The sequence below is a fragment of the Tursiops truncatus genome, chromosome 7 (assembly GCF_011762595.2).
Source record: "Tursiops truncatus isolate mTurTru1 chromosome 7, mTurTru1.mat.Y, whole genome shotgun sequence".
Lineage (NCBI taxonomy): Eukaryota > Metazoa > Chordata > Mammalia > Artiodactyla > Delphinidae > Tursiops > Tursiops truncatus.
Genome location: NC_047040.1, coordinates 21,175,671 through 21,196,100, shown reverse-complemented (window position 1 = coordinate 21,196,100; position 20,430 = coordinate 21,175,671). Strand labels below are relative to the sequence as shown.

The following is a 20,430-nucleotide window of genomic DNA, read 5'->3' as shown; positions in this document are numbered from 1 at the left end:
AATGAAAGTTACACGTGGCAGTTTAGGTAGAAGCATTTTTGGGAGAGTTGCCTTTCATCCACATTGCTTTGGGCTGTGTTGTTTTCACTGACTTGGTAGATTTTTATCGGGGAGAACTTGCTTCCTATCTGGTATTAGACATAAAGAAGAGGACGTCATGTTTCTGCTCTCAAGATCCTTAGAATTTGAATGGAGTGGTGTAAGACATGTATGCAGGACTTTTTTCCAAAGAAGACATACATATGCGTGGCCAACAGACACATGAAAAGATGCTCAGCATCACTAATCATTAGGGAAATGCAAATTAAAACCACACCTGTCAGAATAGCTATCATCAAAAAGACAGCAAATAACATGTGTTTGCAAGGATGTGGAGAAAAGGGAACCCTTGAGCACTGTTGTTGGAATGTAAATTGGTACAGCCACTATGTAAAACAGTATGGAAGTTTCCCAAAAAATTAAAAACTAGAACTACCATATGATCCAGCAGTTCTACTTCTGGGTATTTTCCCAAAGAAAACAAAAACGCGAACTCAAAAAGATATATGCATGCCTATGTTCATTGCCACATTATTTACAGTAGCCAAGTTATGGGAGCAACCTAAGTGTCCATCAATAAATGAATGGACAAAGAAGATGTGATACACACACACACACACACACACACACACACACACACACACACACACACACACACAGAATGGAGTATTACTTAGCCATAAAAAAAGAATGAAATCTTGCCATTTGCGACAACATGGATGCACCTAGGTGAAATAAGTCCAACAGGGAAAGACAAATACCATATGATTTTACTTAAATGTGGAATCTAAAAAACAAAACAAATGAACAAATAAAACAGAAACAGACTCTTAGATACAGAGAACAAACTGGGGGGTTGCTAGAGTGGAGTGGAGTAAGGGGATGAGTGAAATAGGTGAGGGGGATTAAGAGGTACCAACTTGTAGTTATAAATAAGTCACAGGGATAAAATGTACAGCATGGGGAATATAGTCTGTAATACTGTAATAACTTCGTATGGTGACAGATGGTAACTAGACTTATCATGTTGGTCACTTCGTAATGTATAGAAATATTGAATCGCTACGTTGTACACCTGGAACTAACGTAGTGTTGTAGATCAATTATACTTCAATTTAAAAAAAGATTGAAAAAAAAAGACATGCACGCAGGTCTGTGTGATTAGCGCCATGAGGTTTGTGAGAGGAAAGAACTCATTCTGACTTGGGGAGACTGTAAAGGAATCCACTCACTCTGGTCCAATGGCGTCTTCCTGTTAAGTTGGTATACTCTGATACAGGTAATGTTAAATCCTTATAAAGCTAATGCTTCATTTCCAAAGGCATTTTCCTTTTCTTTTTTAATGTTATTCTCCTTTGCCAGTTACCAGTTTTTTTAATGTCAACTCAATGAATACTGAGTATTTTGAATTAGCATATGGAAGGTGGGTTTTGTATGGCTCCGGTGCATTTTTCTTGAACAAACTCTTTTGCTTTTGATAGGATATTCCACTATCAAAAGTTCATTAGAGCTGGGAAGTACCTAAAAGACCAGCTACTCTAAATAGCTCTCTTTGCAAATAAGAAAACCGAGGCTCAAGTAAAGAAATGATTTGCATAACTAGAGAGTATTTTTGGCAGGGCCAGGACTGAATATCCTGCCAGTATTGCTGTGAATAGCTGTGAATGGAAAGCATTTGTTTTGGAGACTAATGGAGGTAATCATTATTTCCTTTTGCTGCTCTGTTTATCCTTGTCTTAGAGGCGCAGTTGAGTGCTGTTGATGCTTTGATAGACTCCATGAGCTTGGTGAAGAAAGATGAAGAGGAGGGCACCATTGAAGACTTATTTCCAACCAGCAAAATCCCAAATCCTCAATTTCAGAGATTATTTCAGGTGAGAGAGGAAAGGTGAACCAGTCATACTTTTTTAGATGAAAGAGAGCTAAGTGAAAAGTTAGGGTAATTGGCTGGTCCCAATCAAACTGAGGGCTCAGTTGCTCTGTCTATTTAATGGAAGAATAACACCTTTCTCTACCTACTGAAAAAAGATAAAAAAAATACTCTGAGCTTTTAGAAAGAAAGAAGTAAAGTTAGGATGTTTTTAATTTTTTTTCTGGGAGAAGGCTAGATTTTTTTTTTTTTAACAGGAGGGCTAAATAAAAAGCAGATTATTCTTTTATGCGTTTTACTGGGTTTCTTCCTCTGTTTTATGTGAATGAGGCTTTTCCTTGTTTTTTTTTTTTTTTAATATCCAAATAGGAGGGGGGTTTTTATGAACTGTGTAATATGTAACCACTATTAGGGAAGAAGTGTTAGAGGTCAGAGAGGTTATAGTATGAACTTATTAAAGAGTAGCTAAAATAAAGAAAAATATAAAATATAAATTTCTGAGTCTTGGTACAAAGGAATTAGAAGATGGACATTGGATTAAGGGAAGCTGGGTAACTTGACAAGAGAGCTGATTTGTGTGAAGGAAGGGGAGGGATGGACCAAGGATGAAGTGGTAGGGCTATCCCAACCCTGGAATAACCTGATGAAAGCAGGACATAAGCTTCTCTGAACCCCACAAAGGTGAAAAAAATCACAAGCAGCTTTGCCAGGCAAACTTTTCCCCTCGGGGAATGGAGGGCCTACTGCTGTGGCAGGTGGGGGGAGGCGGGGAGGTGGGAAAGGAGGCTGCATGTTGGGGAGTTCCTTGATTGCCCCTTTTGACTCATTTCTCAAAGCATCCTTAACAAACTCAAGTCCGTGTTAGGGCCTGTTGTGATTTTGAGGGATCTTCTACTCAGAAGAAACTGCCTGGTTTTTTGATGGTTGTAATTTAAAAAAAATCTTTTTTTCTAAAATCAGAACTATGAAGATTAACAGGTCAAGACCTGACTCAGTGAATACTTTCGTATTCTAGGTGTAATCAAGTATAAATTACTTGTATACATTTCTTTGCGGTTTTTGACAAGTGGACTTCAAGACATGAAGGCCTTTGCCATTTGTAGAGAAGGGAGGAGCAGACTAGTTGGTGTGGAAAGCTTGCAAAAACAGGTCACTATGGTGAAAAGTAGAAACTTCTAATACTTGGCAGATACCAAGGGTAGGTACTATTATCTTCAACAAATATTTGTTGGATTAATGAACAGATGCAAGCCATAAGTGCAGGCATTGTTATCTTTTTTTTCATTATTATCTTTTAAAGCTTTAAGAACTGGCAACTTTGATTTTTACAACCTACCGACTTTGTTTTCTTTTGTAGGGGAGAGGTTTTCTTTTTTTTCTTTTATTTTTTTTTAATATCTTTTTTGGAGTATAATTGTTTTACAGTGTTGTGTTAGTTTCTGCTGTGTAGCAAAGTGAATCACCTATATGGATACATATATCCCCATATCCCCTCCCTCTTGCATCTCCCTCTCACCCTCCCTATCTCACCCATCTAGGTGGTCACAAAGCACCGAGCGAGCTGCTCTGCCTATGTGATGCAGCTGCTTCCCACTAGCTATGTATTTTACATTTGGTAGTGTATATATGTCAGCGCTACTCTCTCACTTCGTCCCAGCTTACCCTTCCCCATCCCCGTGTCCTCAAGTCTGTTCTCTACATCTGCATCTTTATTCCTGTCCTGTCCGTAGGTTCATCAGAACCATTTTTAATTTTTAGATTCCATATATATGTGTTAGCATACAGTATGTGTTTTTCTCCTTCTGACTTCACTCCATGTGACAGACTCTAGGTCCATCCACCTCACTACAAATAACTCAATTTCGTTTCTTTTTATGGCTGAGTAATATTCCATTGTATATATGTGCCACATCTTCTTTATCCATTCATCTGTCGATGGACCCTTAGGTTGCTTCCATGTCCTGGCTATTGTAAATAGTGCTGCAGTGAACATCGTGGTACATGACTCTTTTTGAATTATTGCTTTCTCAGGGTATATGCCCAGTAGTGGGATTGCTAGGTCATATGGTAGTTCTATTTTTAGTTTTTTAAGGAACCTCCATACTGTTCTCCATATTGGCTGTATCAATTAACATTCCCACCAAGAGTGCAGGAAGGTTCCCTTTTTTCCACACCGTCTCCAGCATTTATTGTTTGTAGATTTTTTGATGATGGCCATTCTGACTGGTGAGAGATGGTACCTCATTATTGTTTAGATTTGCGTTTCTCTAATGATTAGTGATATTCAGCGTCCTTTCATGTATTTGTTGGCAATCTGTATATCTTCTTTAGGGAAATGTCTATATAGTTCTTCGGCCTGTTTTTGGATCAGGTTGTTTGTTTTTTTGATATTGAGCTGCATGAGCTGCTTGTATATCTTGGAGATTAATCCTTTGTCAGTTCCTTCGTTTGCAAGTATTTTCTCCCATTCTGAGGGTTGTCTTCTCATCTTGTTTATGGTTTCCTCTGCTGTGCAAAAGCTTTTAAGTTTCCTTATGTCCCATTTGTTTATTTTTGTTTTTATTTCCATTTCTCTAGGTGGTGGGTCAAAAAGGATCTTGCTGTGATTTATGTCATAGACTGTTCTGCCTCTGTTTTCCTCTAAGAGTCTTACAGTGTCTGGCCTTACATTTAGTTCTTTAATCCATTTTGAGTTTATTTTTGTGTATGGCATTAGGGAGTGTTCTAATTTCATTCTTTGACATGTAGCTGTCCAGTTTTCCCAGCACCACTGATTGAAGAGGCTGTCTTTTCTCCATTGTATATTCTTGCCTCCTTTATCAAAGATAAGGTGACCATATTTGTGTGGGTTTATCTCTGGGCTTTTTATCCTGTTTCATTCATCTATATTTCTGTTTTTGTGCCAGTACCATACTGTCTTGATTACTGTAGCTTGGCAATATAGTCTGAAGTCCTGGAGCCTGATTCCTCCAGCTCTGTTTTTCTTTCTCAAGATTGCTTTGGCTATTCGGGGTCTTTTGTGTTTCCATACAAATTGTGAATTTTTTTGTTCTAATTCTGTGAAAAATGCCATTGGTAGTTTGATAGGGACACTGAATCTGTAGATTGCTTTGGGGAGTATAGTCATTTTCACAATATTGATTCTTCCAATCCAAGAACATGGTATATCTCTCCATCTGTTTGTATTGTCTTTTTTTTTTTCTCTTTAAAACCTTTAGCGGGCTTCCCTCATGATGCAGTGGTTGAGAGTCCGCCTGCCAATGCAGGGGACACGGGTTCATGCCCCGGTCCGGGAGGATCCCACATGCCACGGAGCGGCTGGGCCCGTGAGCCATGGCCACTGAGCCTGTGCGTCCGGAGCCTGTGCTCCGCAATGGGAGAGGCCACAACAGTGAGAGGCCCACGTACCGCAAAAAAAAAAAAAACTTTAGCAAAATTTATTTGCATACAGAGTGCTCATTAAACTTTTTTTTGCTTTTTCATTAAAACAGTCCATACCCTCTGTTGACACTGGTTTCTGTTGTTCTAAGTACTTGAAAACAACAAATGGCATTTTCTTAATTAAGAGAATTTTTATTAACACAAGTTGCCTTTGCATGTACAGTCCAGTTTATTGAGGTTTTGTCCTGCGTAGGCTCAGAGTGGGAAGGTCTAATGTTCTGCCTCCTGGCAGGGAAGATGTTTGTATCATCTTTAATTTCTTTCATCAGTGTCTTATAGTTTTTTGCATACAGGTCTTTTGTCTCCTTAGGTAGGTTTATTCCTAGGTATTTTATTCTTTTTGTTGCAGTGGAAAATGGGATTGTTTCCTTAATTTCTCTTTCTGATTTTTCATTATTAGTGTATGAGAATGCAAGAGATTTCTGTGCATTGATTTTGTATCCTTCCACTTTAACAAATTCATTGATTAGCTCTAGTAGTTTTCTGGTAGCATCTTTAGGATTCTCTATGTATAGTATCATGTCATCTGCGAACAGTGACAGTTTTACTTCTTGTTTTCCAATTTGGATTCCTTTTATTTCTTTTTCTTCTCTGATTGATGTGGCTAAAACTTCCAAAACTATGTTAAATAATAGTGGTGAGAGTGGGCAACCTTGTCTTGTTCCTGATCTTAGAGGAAATGGTTTCAGTTTTTCACCACTGAAAATGATGTTGGCTGTGGGTTTGTCATATATGGCCTTTATTACGTTGAGGTAGTTTCCCTCTATACCTACTTTCTGGAGATTTTATCATAAATGGGTGTTGAATTTTGTCGAAAGCTTTTTCTGCATCTATTGAGATGATCATATGGTTTTTCTCCTTCAATTTGTTAATATGGTGTATCACATTAATTTATTTGCATATACTGAAGAATCCTTGCATTCCTGGGTTAAACCCCACTTGATCATGGTGGATGATCCTTTTAATGTGCTGTTGGATTCTGTTTGCTAGTATTTTGTTGAGAATTTTTACATGTGTTCATCAGTGATATTGCCCTGTAGTTTTCTTTTGTGACATCTTTGTCTGGTTTTGGTATCAGGGTGATGGTGACCTCGTAGGATGAGTTTGGGAGTGTTCCTCCCTCTGGTATATTTTGGAAGAGTTTGAGAAGAATAGGTGTTAGCTCTTCTCTATATGTTTGATAGAATTCTCCTGTGAAGCCATCTGGTCCTGGGCTTTTGTTTGTTGGAAGATTTTTAATCACAGTTTCAATTGCAGTGCTTGTGATTGGTCTGTTTATATTTTCTGTTTCTTCCTGGTTCAGTCTCGGAAGGTTGTACTTTTCTAAGATTTTGTCCATTTCTTCCAGGTTGTCCGTTTTATTGGCATATAGTTGCTTGTAGTAATCTCATGAGCCTTTGTATTTCTGCAGCGTCAGTTGTTACTTCTTCATTTCTAATTCTGTTGATTTGAGTCTTCTCCCCTTTTTTCTTGGTGAGTCTGGCTAATGGTTTATCAATTTTGTTTGTCTTCTCGAAGAACCAGCTTTTAGTTTTATTGATCTTTGCTATCATTACCTTCATTTCTTGTTCATTTATTTCTGATCTGATCTTTATGATTTCTTTCCTTCTGCTAACTCTTAGGGTTTTTTTGTTCTTTCTCTAATTACCTTAGGTGTAGCATTAGGTTGTTTGAGATGTTTCTTATTTTTTGAGGTAGGATTGTATTGCTATAAACTTCCCTCTTAGAACTGCTTTTGCTGCATCCCATAGGTTTTGGGTCATTGTGTTTTCATTGTCATTTGTTTCTAGGTATCTCTTGATTTCCTCTTTGATTTCTTCAGTGATCTCTTGGTTATTTAGTAGTGTATTGTTTAGCCTCCATGTGTTTGTATGTTTTACAGGGTTTTTTTCCTGTAATTTATGTCTAGTCTCATAGCAGTGTGGTCGGAAAAGATACTTGATACGATTTCAATTTTCTTAAATTTACCAAGGCTTGATTTTTGACCCAACGTATGATCTGTCCTGGAGAATGTTCCATGAGCACTTGAGAAGAAAGCGTATTCTGTTGTTTTTGGATGGAATGTCCTATAAACATCAGTAAGTCCCTCTTGTTTAATGTGTCATTTAAAGCTTGTGTTTCCCTATTTATTTTCATTTTTGATGATCTGTCCATTGGTGAAAGTGGGGTATTAAAGTCCCCCAGTGTTATTGTGTTACTGTTGATTTCTCCTTTTATGGCTGTTAGCATTTGCCTTATGTATTAAGGTGCTCCTGTGTTGGGTGCATAAATATTTACAATTGTTATATCTTCTTCTTGGATTTATCCCTTGATCATTATGTGGTGTTCTTTGTCTCTTGTAATAGTCTTTGTTTTAAAGTCTGTTTTGTCTGATATGAGAATTGCTGCTCCAGCTTTCTTTTGATTTCCATTTGCATGGAATATCTTTTTCCATCCCTTCACTTTCAGTCTGTATGTGTCCCTAGGTCTGAAGTGGGTCTCTTGTAGACAGTATGTATATGGATCTTGTTTTTGTATCCATTGACCGTCTGTGTCTTTTGGTTGGAGCATTTAATCCATTTACATTTAAGGTAATTATTGATATGTATGTTCCTGTTACCATTTCTTAATTGTTTTGGGTTTGTTTTTGTAGGTCTTTTCCTTCTCTTGTGTTTCCTGCCTAGAGAAGTTCCTTTAGCATTTGTTGTAAAGCTGGTTTGGTTATGCTGAATTCTCTTAGCTTTTGCTTGTCTGTAAAGGTTTTAATTTTTCCATCACATCTGAATGAGATCCTTGCTGGGTAGAGTAATCTTCGTTGTAGGTTTTTCCCTTTCATCACTTTAAATATGTCCTTCCACTCCCTTGTGGCTTGCAGAGTTTCTGCTGGAAGATCAGCTCTTAACCTTATGGGGATTCCCTTGTATGTTATTTGTTGCTTTTCCCTGCTGCTTTTAATATTTTTCTTTGTATTTAACTTTTGATAGTTTGATTAGTATGTGTCTTGGCATGTTTCTCCTTGGATTTATCCTGTATGGGACTCTCTGTGCTTCCTGGACTTGACTGACTATTTCCCCTCCCATGTTAGGGAAGTTTTCAACTATCATCTCTTCAAATAGTTTCTCAGACCCTTTCTTTTTCTCTTCTTCTCCTGAGACCACTATAATTCAAATGTTGGTGCATTTTATGTTGTCCCAGAGGTGTCTGGGACTGTCCTGAATTCTTTTCATTTTTTTGTTCTTTATTCTGCTCTGCAGTAGTTATTTCCACTATTTTATCTTCCAGGTCACTTATCCGTTCTTCTGCCTCAGTTATTCTGCTATTGACTCCTTCTAGAGAATTTTTAATTTTATTTATTGTGTTGTTCATCATTGTTTTTCTTCTGGGTCCATGTTAAACGTTTCTTGTATTTTCTTCATTCTATTTCCAAGCATTTGGATCATGTTTACTATCATTACTCTGAATTCTTTTTCTGGTAGACTGCCTATTTCCTCTTCATTTGTTTGGTCTGGTGGGTTTTTACCTTGCTCCTTCATCTGCTGTTTATTTCTGTGTCTTTTCATTTTGTTTAACTTACTGTGTTTGGGCGCTCCTTTTCACAGGCTGCAGGTTTGTAGTTCCCATTGATTTTGGTGTCTGCCCCCAGTGGGTAAGGTTGGTTCAGTGGCTTGGGTAGGCTTCCTGGTGGAGGGAATTGGTGCCTGTGTTCTGTTGGGTGGGGCTGGATCTTGTGTTTCTGGTGGGCAGGGCTGCGTCTGGTGGTGTGTTTTGGGGTGTCTGTGAACTTAGTATGATTTTAGGCAGCCTCTCTGCTAATGGGTGAGGTTGTTTTCCTGTCTTACTAGTTGTTTGGTGTGGGGCGTCCAGCGCTGGAATTTGCTGGCCACTGGGTGGAGCGGGGTCTTAGCAATGAGACGGAGATCTCTGGGAGAGCTCTGGCCGATTGATAATTACATGGGGCTGGGAGGTCTCTGGTGGTCCAGTGTCCTGAACTCGGCTCTCCCACCTCAGAGGCTCAGGCCTGACACCAGACCGGAGCACCAAGACCCTGTCAGCCACACGGCTCAGAAGACAAGGGAGAAAAAAAGAAGGGAAAATCAGTCAGTCAGTCAATAAAATTTTTTAAATTATTAAACTAATATAAAATAATTTAAATAAAGAAAGAGAGCAACCAAACCAATAAACAAATCCACCAGTGATAACAAGTGCTAAAAACTAAACTAAGGTAAACATAAAAATCAGAAACAAATCAGTTGCAGACAGCAAACCCAAGTCTGCAGTTGCTCCCAAAGTCCACCTCCTCAATTTGGGATGATTCGTTGTCTATTCAAGTATTCCACAGATGCAGCATACCTCAAGTTGACTGTGGAGATTTAATCCGCTGCTCCTGAGGCTGCTGGGAGAGATTTCCCTTTCTCTTCTTTGTTCGCACAGCTCCTGGGGTTCAGCTTTGGATTTGGCCGTGCCTCTGTGTGTAGGTCGCCTTCAGGCATCTTTTCCCATCCAGACAGGATGGTGTTAAAGCAGCGGCTGATTAGGGGGCTCTGGTTCACTCATGCTGGGGAGAGGGAGGGGTACGGTAGTTATAACTGGAATGCGGGGCGAGCCTGCGGCGGCGAAGGCCAGTGTGACATTGCACCAGCCTGAGGCACGCCATCTGTTCTCCCGGGTAAGTTGTCCCTAGATCACAGGACCCTGGCAGTGGTGGGCTGCACAGGCTCCTGGGGGGTTGGGGGTGTGGACAGTGACCTGTGCTTGCACACGGGATTCTTGGTGGCTGCAGCAGCAGTGTTAGTGTTTCATGCCCATCTCTGGGGTCTGAGCTGATAGCCGCGGCTCATGCCCTTCTTTGGAGCTCGTTTAGGCGGTGCTCTGCCTTCTGTCGGCAGACGGGGAAGGAATCCCCTCTCCTCGCGCACCACAAAACAACAGTTTCTTGCCTCTCCGGCACGTGCAGACTTTTTCCCAGACTCCCACCCGGCTAGCTGTGGCGCACCAGCCCCCTTCAGGCTGTGTCCATGCCACCAACCCCAGTCCTCTCCCTGGGATCTGACCTCCGAAGCTGGAGCCTCAGCTCCCAGCCCCCGCCCATCACGGCGGGTGAGCAGACAAGCCTCTCGGGCTGGTGAGTGCTGGTCGGCACCGATCCTCTGTGCGGGAATCTCCCCACTTTGCCCTCTGCACCCCTGTTGCTGCGCTCTCCTCCGTGGCTCCGAAGCTTGCCCCCACCCCCCCCCGTCTCTGCCAGTGAAGGGGCTTCCTAGTGTGTGGAAACTTTTCCTCCTTCACAACTCCCTCCCTGAGGTGCAGGTCCCGTCCCTATTCTTTTGTGTCTGTTTTTTCTTTTGCCCTACCCAGGTACGTGGGGAGTTTCTTGCCTTTTGGGAGGTCTGAGGTCTTCTGCCAGCGTTCAGTAGGTGTTCTGTAGGAGCTGTTCCACATGTAGATGTATTTCTGATGTATTTGTGGGGAGGAAGGTGATCTCCGCGTCTTACTCCTCCGCCGTCTTGGAGGTCCCCCTCGGAGAGTTGTTAACATGGCCTGTCTGTATAAAGAAGTATCATTGCTAGGGTATGTATAAATTGAATTCACTTTTTCTAAAACAAATATTTATTGAGTACTAACAATGTATCACGTGCTGGTGATACTATGAGCTCATTACCTGAAAGGACCCCTCCAGAGGAGTGAGAGGAGAAGAGAGAGAGAAAACCAATAGGCACAATAGTGGTGGGTACAAAATACTGTGGGAATAAGAGGAAAGAGAGATTCTTGCAGGTGAGTGACTTCAGGAAGATTTCATTTAGGAATAAAGGCAATGTGTGATGTGCTGTGGGCATGCCAGGCAAAAGAAGTAGCACATGCAAAAGCAAGAAAACACAAAGAAGTGTGATGTATTTAGGGATCCACAAATAGTTCCATTTGGCTGGAGAATAGGCTCTATGGGAAAATGGTGGAGCAGGTAGCAGGTAGCAGACAGGTCATGAAGAGCCAGTAGTTTTTATTTTATCCTGTAGGCAGTGGGTAATCACTAAAGGATTTTGTCAGCAGGCGGGTGACATGATTTTTAGAAAATAGGTCTGATGGTGGCATGGGAAATGGACTAGAGACCAGTTAGGAAACCTGCAGTGGCCCCCAGGAAGACTTGAATTAAAGCAGTGACGGAGAGTGGAGAGGAGAAAATTTAGCAGGTAGAGTAGATAGGACTTAAGAGACTGGATGGTGGTTGATGAGAAATAGGAATTGAAGATAACAGGATCCTAGCTTGGATGACAGGAAGGATGACGTCACCATTAATTATGATAAGGAATATAGAATGAACAGACAGAAAAGGTAATTCATGTATTCTTGCAAGTGTTAAATTTGAGTTATCTGTTGGCTGTCCCAGTACAGACACTCAGTGGGAAGTTGGAAATAGGGGTGCAGAGCCCAGGAGAGCGTTCAGGACTAAATGTATAGATTTGAGAGTCCTCCTCATTTAGGTAGAAACAGAAGTGAATGAGGTCACCTGGGAGAGTCTGTTGAGTGAGAAGGAGGGAGAATGAAGTCCTGAACACCACCATGATTGGACAATTAGGGATAGACAGAAAAGCTGCCAGAAATGAAACAGTGTTCCTACCTCCACCCTCCCCAAAAGGTCAGAGAGACAGAAAGAACTAGAAGAGTGTTGGAAAGGAAAGAATCACAAATCAGACGTTGCACAGTGGTGAAGAGAGCTGAGCCTGGCAAAGGGCCTTTAGGGTTTGTAGTGAAGTCTCTGATGACTTTGAGGGCCCAGTGGGAGTAGAGTGATGGGGCGTTAGCCAGATTACAGTACCTGTAGGAGAAACCTTTACTGATGAAGGGAAGAGAGAGAGAGAGGATCCAGGAAGCTACAGGAGGATGTAGGACCCAGGAAGACTTTTTTTTTCCTTTTAAAATAGCTATAACTAAGAGTAAATGAGCTGGGAGTAGGGGGCAGAAGGAGGGAGAGGTTAGTAATCAACTTGTTGGCAAGATGTTAATTTAATTCTAATTTTGGAAAGAAATACTGAAAAATATGTCTTTTGTCAAGTGTACAGTTAATACTGCCTTTTAAATAATTGATACTGGGTTGCTGAAATCAACATATTAGTAACTTACAAGCTAGCCACCAGTGGCCTGCAGTTTTTCCTCTAGTCTTTTTCAAATTGTAAAAATCACATCAAGGAAAACAGTTGCTTAAAGGAGAAATTAAGTAGTTTGAGGACTGAGATCTCAGCTTCTCAGCTACTAAAAAGTGTCACTTTCTCATAACCTTTTTTTTTAAATGAATTGGAATTTTTTTGATTGAATTTTTATCCTACTTAGCTTTATCTAAAATGTGACCTTTAAGAAAATATGAGAGGATGATGCTTTAGAACATCTCTTGTGGGTCCCTTATTACTGACTTATGGGTGATGACACTATTTGAAAGAATTGCCTGGAATTCAGAATTCTTTTCCCAAAAATGTCACTTGGATATCACAGATAGAATCTTCCAGAGTATTTGCGAGGTAGTCTGCTATGTTGGGTGTTGGATTTCTGCTTACGTCTTTAGGGCTTTGTAAGCTGTTTTTGGTATTTTATTATTTTTTTTAATAAATTTATTTATTTATTTATTTTTGGCTGCATTGGGGTCTTCGTTGCTGCATGCACGCTTTCTCTAGTTGCGGCGAGCAGGGGCTACTGTTCGTTGCGGTGCGCTGGCTTCTCATTGCGGTGCCTTCTCTTGTTGTGGAGCACAGGCTCTAGGCGCACAGGCTTCAGTAGTTGTGGCATGTGGGCTTAGTAGTTGTGGCGCACGAGCTTAGTTGCTCCACGGCATGTGGGATCTTCCCAGACCAGGGCTCGAACCCATGTCCCCTGCACTGGCAGGTGGATTCTTAACCACTGCGCCACCAGGGAAGTCCTGTTTTTGGTATTTTAATAACTGACCTGAAAGTGAGCGCTGTGAATTGCGAATTATGTATTAGAAGGTTGGGGTAGATTCACAGGTTTGGGATCTTTGTGGTTTCGCCTTTTGCTTTTCATTAAACAGGCCTAATGTCATTGATGCTCCAGGGAAAGTAGAGTAATTAGGGAAAAGAAAGCAGGAGTCAAAAAAAAAGAAAGCAGGAGTCAGGCTCTGAAACAATGAATTTACTAGGAGAAGGAAGGCTTGGGGTTGGTCTCTTGAAATTGGGAGCAGAACATGAAATTTCTAGAGGAAATTGCTATTTAATACGTACCTCAGGGTTTTCTGAATTTGTAGAACATTGACTCTTTGATGACATTTACTGTTTAAGCCCAAGTACCTTTATTTTTTTAGAACCGAAAAGTCTAGCTTCCATTTTTACAGGGTACGAAAACAATCCATGGAGTAGTTTAAATCATATACCTTGTGATATGAAACAGTAATTTTAAAATCGCAGGAGCTATTCAGCTCCATTTTTTTCTTTCCAATTACTAACATATAAATTGTTCAAAGGTGGGAATAGGAGCCTTGTTCTCCAACCTAATTTTGGAATTATCCGCTAGCAAGGGGAGTAAAACATCAATGAATTGAGAGTTTCATTATTTTTCTTTTTTTCTTAACGGTTATCTCATTTTTTTATTACATTCCTGCACTCCTTTTAGAATACTTATTTTTCTGGGCAGATAACACTACTGCCAAGGCCTGGTAGTCTGAAAGCAGTATCAGTGATTGAATGGGAGTGGCTTGCGGTCCGGATCTCCACCTGTGTGAGCAGCGGAGAACCTGCCCTGGCCTTGATCTTGGCCCCACTCCTGGTGCTGCTTCCTGACACCTCTGTCACCTCTTCTGTAGAGTTCTGAGAAAGAGCGCTTTATTCACTCAGCCAGTACCTTTTAGGTGCTTATCATGTGTGGGGTGCTCTTTTCAGTACTTGGAATTCAGCAGTAGACAAGACAAACAAGATCTCTACTTTCAAGGGGTAAGTGGAGGTAACAAACAGATAAACTAAAAAATTGATGAGATAGTTTTAGATAATGATAAATACTATAAGAAATATAAGACAAGTTTAATGATAGAGAATGACAGGGTGGTCACACGGGGGTAAAGGGCTCCTTCATACGGTGTCAGGGAAATCCTCTCAGAAGAGATGATAATTTAGCAAAGAACAGAATGATTTTAAAAAGGGCCAGCTCTGTTGAGATGTAAGGGAAGGCAGAAGAGGCTGAGGGAGCGTTAAGCACAGGACCCAAAGTCTGGAGTGAGCTGGCATGTGCGTGAAGCAGGAGGAAACCAGTCTAACGGGGCGGCTGGGGTGAGCAAGGAGGAGGGAGGCATGCAGGGGCTGTGTTAGGGTTGACTTCAGGATATGGAAAGGAACTTGGGTTAAGATGACTTGAGCTACAGTAGAGCCGTGAAAATGGATGCAGGGAAACCAGTTAGGAGGGGATTGTGGTAGCCCACATGAGAGGTGATGGTGCCTGGACAAGAGTGGTATAGTGGAGATGGACAGAAGTGAGTAGATGGGTGGAGAATAGCCCAAGCTCGGCACTCGGGGGAGTTTTGGGACAGACCAGTAGTCTCATCTCTTCCACAGTGTTCATCCTGGGACTCACTGAGCATGGGCACCTCCCCTTTAGCATCTGATTCATCCACCTTAGGTTGTCTTCTAAGGTTGTGCAAGGGAGAAAGCACAGCATGCTGAAGGGAGGTTAAAGGATTATAACCAAAAAGTTATCATCGCAGATTGTCAGAGGCTTTTGGAATTGCATCTCGGGGAACCTCGTATATCCTCCAGGTAGTCAGAGCAGTGGCCTCTTTTTATGAGATGAGGCTCCTTTCCAGGAGGGCTTCAGCTGACGGTGCTGCTAGGCTTAGATCTGTTTTACAGTTGCTTTTAGACATTACCAACGTCCTGCTAACCAAGGCGGTTCTGGGTCCACCGTCTTTGCTGTCTTTTACATATGGTAGGAATCCCATTACCCTCCCAAATTAAAGAATGAGGATCCGTGATCAGAAGAGTGTAATGAAGCTGTGTGTGATGTCTACATCTGCATTTTAAAATCCTTATGCCTTTTCCACAGTGTCTGCTGCACAGAGCTTTACACCCCCAGGAGCCTCTGCCCCCAATTCAGCAACACGTTTTGAATATGCTGGATCCCCCCACTGAGGTGACAGCTAAATGTCAGGTTCCTGTCTCTAAAATAAAGACCCTTTTCCCTCTGACTGAAGTCCTCAAGAAAAAGGACCAAGTGACTGCTCAGGACATTTTCCCAGATAAGTGAGTACTCGATGGAACTATGTGTGACGCTGGAACACAAAGATTGGTTGTGGTCTTAGAGGGGCTGTGGCATTAAGGGTTGCAACCTGGGTTTGTGGAATCACAAAGGTGGGAGGAAGAAACCTTTTGCTATTTGAGCCTTGCATTGGAAATCCTGGTTTCTCACATCTGTCCACTGTAGATATATTTTATCCTTGTGCACCTAGAAATTAGAGCTACCTTTGGGGTTGTTGACTTTTTGATCAGCATCAGATTCTTGATGAATTATATATATAGGAAGACAAACAATCTTTGAATATCTAAGACTGAATTTTAACATTTTTAAAGTAAAGGGCTGAGGATGAGAGAAGAGGGGTAAAAGTCGTAAGGTTTTTCGTTTTGGAGGTAAGGTGTCAGGAGAATATCGGTGAGATTTTGGGAGGGAAAATGGGAAGGAGAATGAAAAACCTGGCCCTCGTTGTGCTGTTACTGTGTTGATGTGCTTGGATATACCATTAGTGAGGTGTAGTTTAAGGATTGTAAAATGGTTTTCATATCCTTAGATCAAGCTCTCAGGCAGCTATTAAGTGTTTTTTCCCCACATCAAGTCTGTTTAGAATTATATCAGTTTCCATTCAAAGCAGAACAAAAACAAACCTTAAGAAGCTGTTCTTATCCAGAATTATTTGGGTGTGTGACATTGATTTTACCAGGTTTTGGTTTTATTATTGGTGACTTTTCCTCCCAAATCAAAAGGATCTACTCATTTCTTTAGGTTGCATTCCAAGATCCAGTTTTAGATCACAGTTTTTTTCCTTTTTCTTTGATTTCCTTCCCACGGCTGTGTCTGCATTGACAAAGTAAAGCTTGTATTTGTAAATACCCCATTGGACCAGTATTGAGTAATTTCCAGAAACCTTCAATTTACAGGGTTCTGTAAATTGTTAATTTAGTGAATTATCTGCCAAGTTGAAAAGACAGGTTTGCATTTTCGGTGGCTTTTTAGAGGTTAATACCCTAAACTTTGTCAGAATTGGGGGGAAAAGAAAAAAAAACCAATCATGGGATTGAAAGATTCTCTCATGTGCATTTCTAACACATCCTGGAGGCTTTTATGTTTCTTTTTAGTCTGTCATGCCTTCTTCTACATAGGAAGACTGTCACTAAAAATCTACTTCTGCTTTCCTCATCTACCTAGATCCCTCTGGATTCGTATCTTAGAACAGTTCAGTAAAATTCTGAGTCGTTTTCTTCCCATGACAGCCTTGCCTTAGTCTCTTCTGCAGTCATATGGCTGTTCCTCTCTGTGTATTAAAGCTCCAGTTCATGATCTTGATTACCTTCTGGTATTGTGGGAAAGAAGTGGGCCATTTTCTCCTCCTCCTGCTGATTAAACTGTAAATTAGCTGGTTAAAAAAAAACATACCAGCTAGACCCAGAAGGCTGTTCTGTGATTTGATCCCTGCTGTGATTACACCTTCAGCCCTGTTCCCGTCTCTCATTTTCAGGAAGCTTGAGCCTGCCAGGCTTCTTGTTCTCTGCCCCCATAATGGGTTTGTTTTGCCACACAGCCAAATTAGCTGTGGGGGGCCGGAGAATAATCTTGCGCACACACACCTACGCACACCCCAATTCTCTACTCTTCCTTCTCAGAAGTCTTAGTTTTTAAGAACTGCAGAAATGACACATTTAACAAATATTTATTGAGCACCTCCTATATTCAAGAATGACTGAGTCCTTCTGCAGGGTTCTTACAGCTACTCAATTTTTGTGATAAGGCTCCAATCAGCTTTACAGGTGGTCTCCCTAAGGGAAAGAAGGATTGCTAACAACCAGCTATGTTTTTGTGTATATTCAGCATCCCTGTATCCAGGGTACATACTTCCAGTATACAGATGAGGGGCTGAGATGGGGGGAGGGGCACATGTCTGTTCAGGAAGTGTCAGAGGCTAAGGAAAGACCTCTGAGCTAGGAGTCTCTAGTTTTCATTCCAGCTTTTTCACTCTTGATCTAATTTTGTTTACATAATTTTACCTTTATGAGAGTTCCTTCATCTAAAAACAGGCTCATCGTAAGAGACATTATAACAGTAAAATCACAGATATTAAAGGACTTTAAACTATTTGGAGGGAAGGCAGTAGTCAAAACCCAGAGCAGTAATACTGTCATTATCAATAAAAACACTGAATATTTGAGAAGATCTACTATTCATGCTGAACCTGTTCAATCCCTAGTGTTGAAGTGATTTCTTCAGTTCAAGAGGGTAAAAGTACCATCTCACACTGCATTCCAAAAATGCACTGAATATTACCCTCATCACAGAGAAGCATTGCTTCCCTTAATGTTGCTGGACACCCTTGCAATGAAAGTAGCATCTCTTGGACAGAACTTACATGAGAATAGGGACATCTGAGGTCTGATCCTGCCTATGGAACTAATACGTGATGTTGATTTCTTTTTATCTCTATATGCAAATAGTGTAAAGTTTTCTACTTTTTTCAAGTCCCCTAAGACCCCAGTCCCTACTTACTGTCAGAGACCAACCTCACCTGGTTTTACTGGCTAAAACTTCAGACTCCAGGGTCAAGATAGTGTGAGTTGGTCCCCTTGCTCTGCAGTGTGACCTTAGTTGCAAGTTGCTTATCCTCCCTAAGCCTCAGTTTCCTCATGGGTAAGTAGGGATAATAGGAATATCTGTCTCATAGAGTTGTCATGCAGGTTAGTTGAGTAATATATGCTGTTCACTGTTCACTGTTGTCACCCTAGAATGGCACAGTGCCGAACACATAGTAAGAATATAGTGTTTGTGAAGAGATGATTTACAAAATCCTAGTCCTGTCCCTAGCACATTTTCAACAACTACGGCAGTGGCGACGATCATGATGGTGATTTCACAGAGAAAACGGAAGCCAGTAGGCGGGAACGTCTCAGTTTTCTGGCCCATCTTACCTAAAAACATACCTGTATGGCATCTGCCTTTACTTCCTTTTTTCCTGCCTCAGTGGAAGAGGGTACCTCATCCTGTCCCAAGTTAATCCTTTCACCTATGTCCTGGGATGCTATTTCTGTGCCATCTGGTACCTCAGTCCACTGATAATTTCTTCCTTCCTTCTGTATCTTCAGCTTCTCCCTCTGTACCAACTCCTTTCCCTCCACACATTAACATTTTATTTCTATCCTCTAAAAGAAGATGAAGTAATCCCCTCAGTTTCCTCTCTCTAATTACTACCTGTTATCATCATCTTTTCTTCCATAGCCAGGCTTATTAGCAGAAGAACCTATACTGCTTCTTTTCCTAGCACTCACTGGCTCGGCCTTCTGCCCCCACCACTGCCCTGAAACTGGTCTTCTAAAAGACACTAACTGGGCTTCCCTGGTGGCATAGTGGTTGCGAGTCCGCCTGCCGATGCAGGAGACATGGGTTCGTGCCCCGGTCCGGGAAGATCCCACATGCCGTGGAGCGGCTGGGCCCGTGAGCCATGGCCGCTGAGCCTGCGCGTCCGGAGCCTGTGCTCAGCAGCGGGAGGGGCCGCAACGGTGAGAGGCCCGCGTACCGCAAAAAAAATAAAATAAAAGACACCAACTGCTGGATTTACTTAAGCGTGGCAGTCCTTTTCTTTCGTTTTTTTTTGGTTTTTTGTTTTTTTGCGGTACGTGGGCCTCTCACTGTTGCGGCCTCTCCCGTTGTGGAGCACAGGCTCCGGACGCGCAGGCTCAGCGGCCATGGCTCACGGGCCCAGCCGCTCCACGGCATGTGGGATCTTCCCGGACCGGGGCACGAACCCGTGTCTCCTGCATCGGCAGGCAGACTCGGAACCACTGTGCCACCAGTGAAGCCCCCTTTTCTTTCTTGACCTCTTTGTGGCACATGACATTGTCAGTTATCCTTTCCCTCTTGAAACTCATATGTCTTCCTTAACTTCAGATTCTCCAGATTTTTCCCTCTAAACCTTTAACAGGCTCCCTCTCAGATTCCTCTGGGGGCTGCTTTTCTTTCCCCACCAACCTTAAATGTTGATGTTTTGTAGGACTCCTCCTCTAAAAGAGCTGACATTTATTGGACATAGGTATGTATTATCTGTTTGCATCCTTTTGGCCATCTTATGAAGTAGATTCTTTTATTCACTTCATCTTAAAGCTGAGGACACTGAGGCTTAGAGGAGATAAGAAACTTCCTCAGTATCACAGCTGGTTAAGCGATGGAGATGGATTTAAACGCAGGCAGTTTGACCCCAGAGCTTACACTCTCAACGATTATGCCAGACTGCACATCCTAAGACCTTTATTATCAATATTTCACATATGGGTCTCCAAAAATAACTAAAAATCTTGTCTATCCTAATATACTTCCATCTTATCCACTGGATCTTAAGTGTCTACAGATAACTCAAGTTCAGTATGTCCAGAAGTGACTTCATCACCTTTCTCTTTCCACACTCCTTTCAACCCCCTCTTCATGCTGTGATTCTCTATTTCAGTGAATGACACCTAATTTCCAGGGAGTCATCCCTTTTCTTCACTCCCCACATCTAATTGGCTTACCAAGTTGTATTAGATTTACCTCAAGTTCACTCCTTTTGCTTCAGGTTAGTACAGTGGCTAATAGCATTGATTTGGATCAAAACCCAAGTATTTCTTTTTTAATTTTTTTTTTCTTTTCATTTATATATTTATTTATTTTTGGCTGCGTTGAGATACGCAGGCTTCTCATTGCGGTGGCTTCTCTTGTTGCAGAGCACGGGCTCCAGGTGCGCAGGCTCAGTAGCTGTGGCTCATGGGCTCGGTAGCTATAGCTCGTGGGCTCTAGAGCGTAGGCTCAGTAGTTGTGGCACGCGGGCTTATTTGCTCCGCGGCATGTGGGATCTTCCGAGACCAGGGCTTGAACCCATGTCCCCT

General features: G+C 41.7%; 1 protein-coding gene across 3 annotated transcripts in view; it reads left to right on the top strand.

The window, feature by feature from the left end:
* The window catches only part of XRCC5 (X-ray repair cross complementing 5), a 98,266-nt gene that overhangs the window by 30,545 nt on the left and 47,291 nt on the right, over positions 1–20,430 (top strand). For 2 of the 3 annotated variants that reach the window (XM_073807291.1, XM_019938959.3), the window contains 2 exons: positions 1,780–1,913; positions 15,359–15,555. In XM_073807291.1, the coding sequence (XP_073663392.1) occupies positions 1,780–1,913; positions 15,359–15,555 (331 nt within the window). The remainder of the gene's footprint in view (positions 1–1,779; positions 1,914–15,358; positions 15,556–20,430) is intronic. The other variant, XM_019938960.3, reaches the window with a different exon arrangement.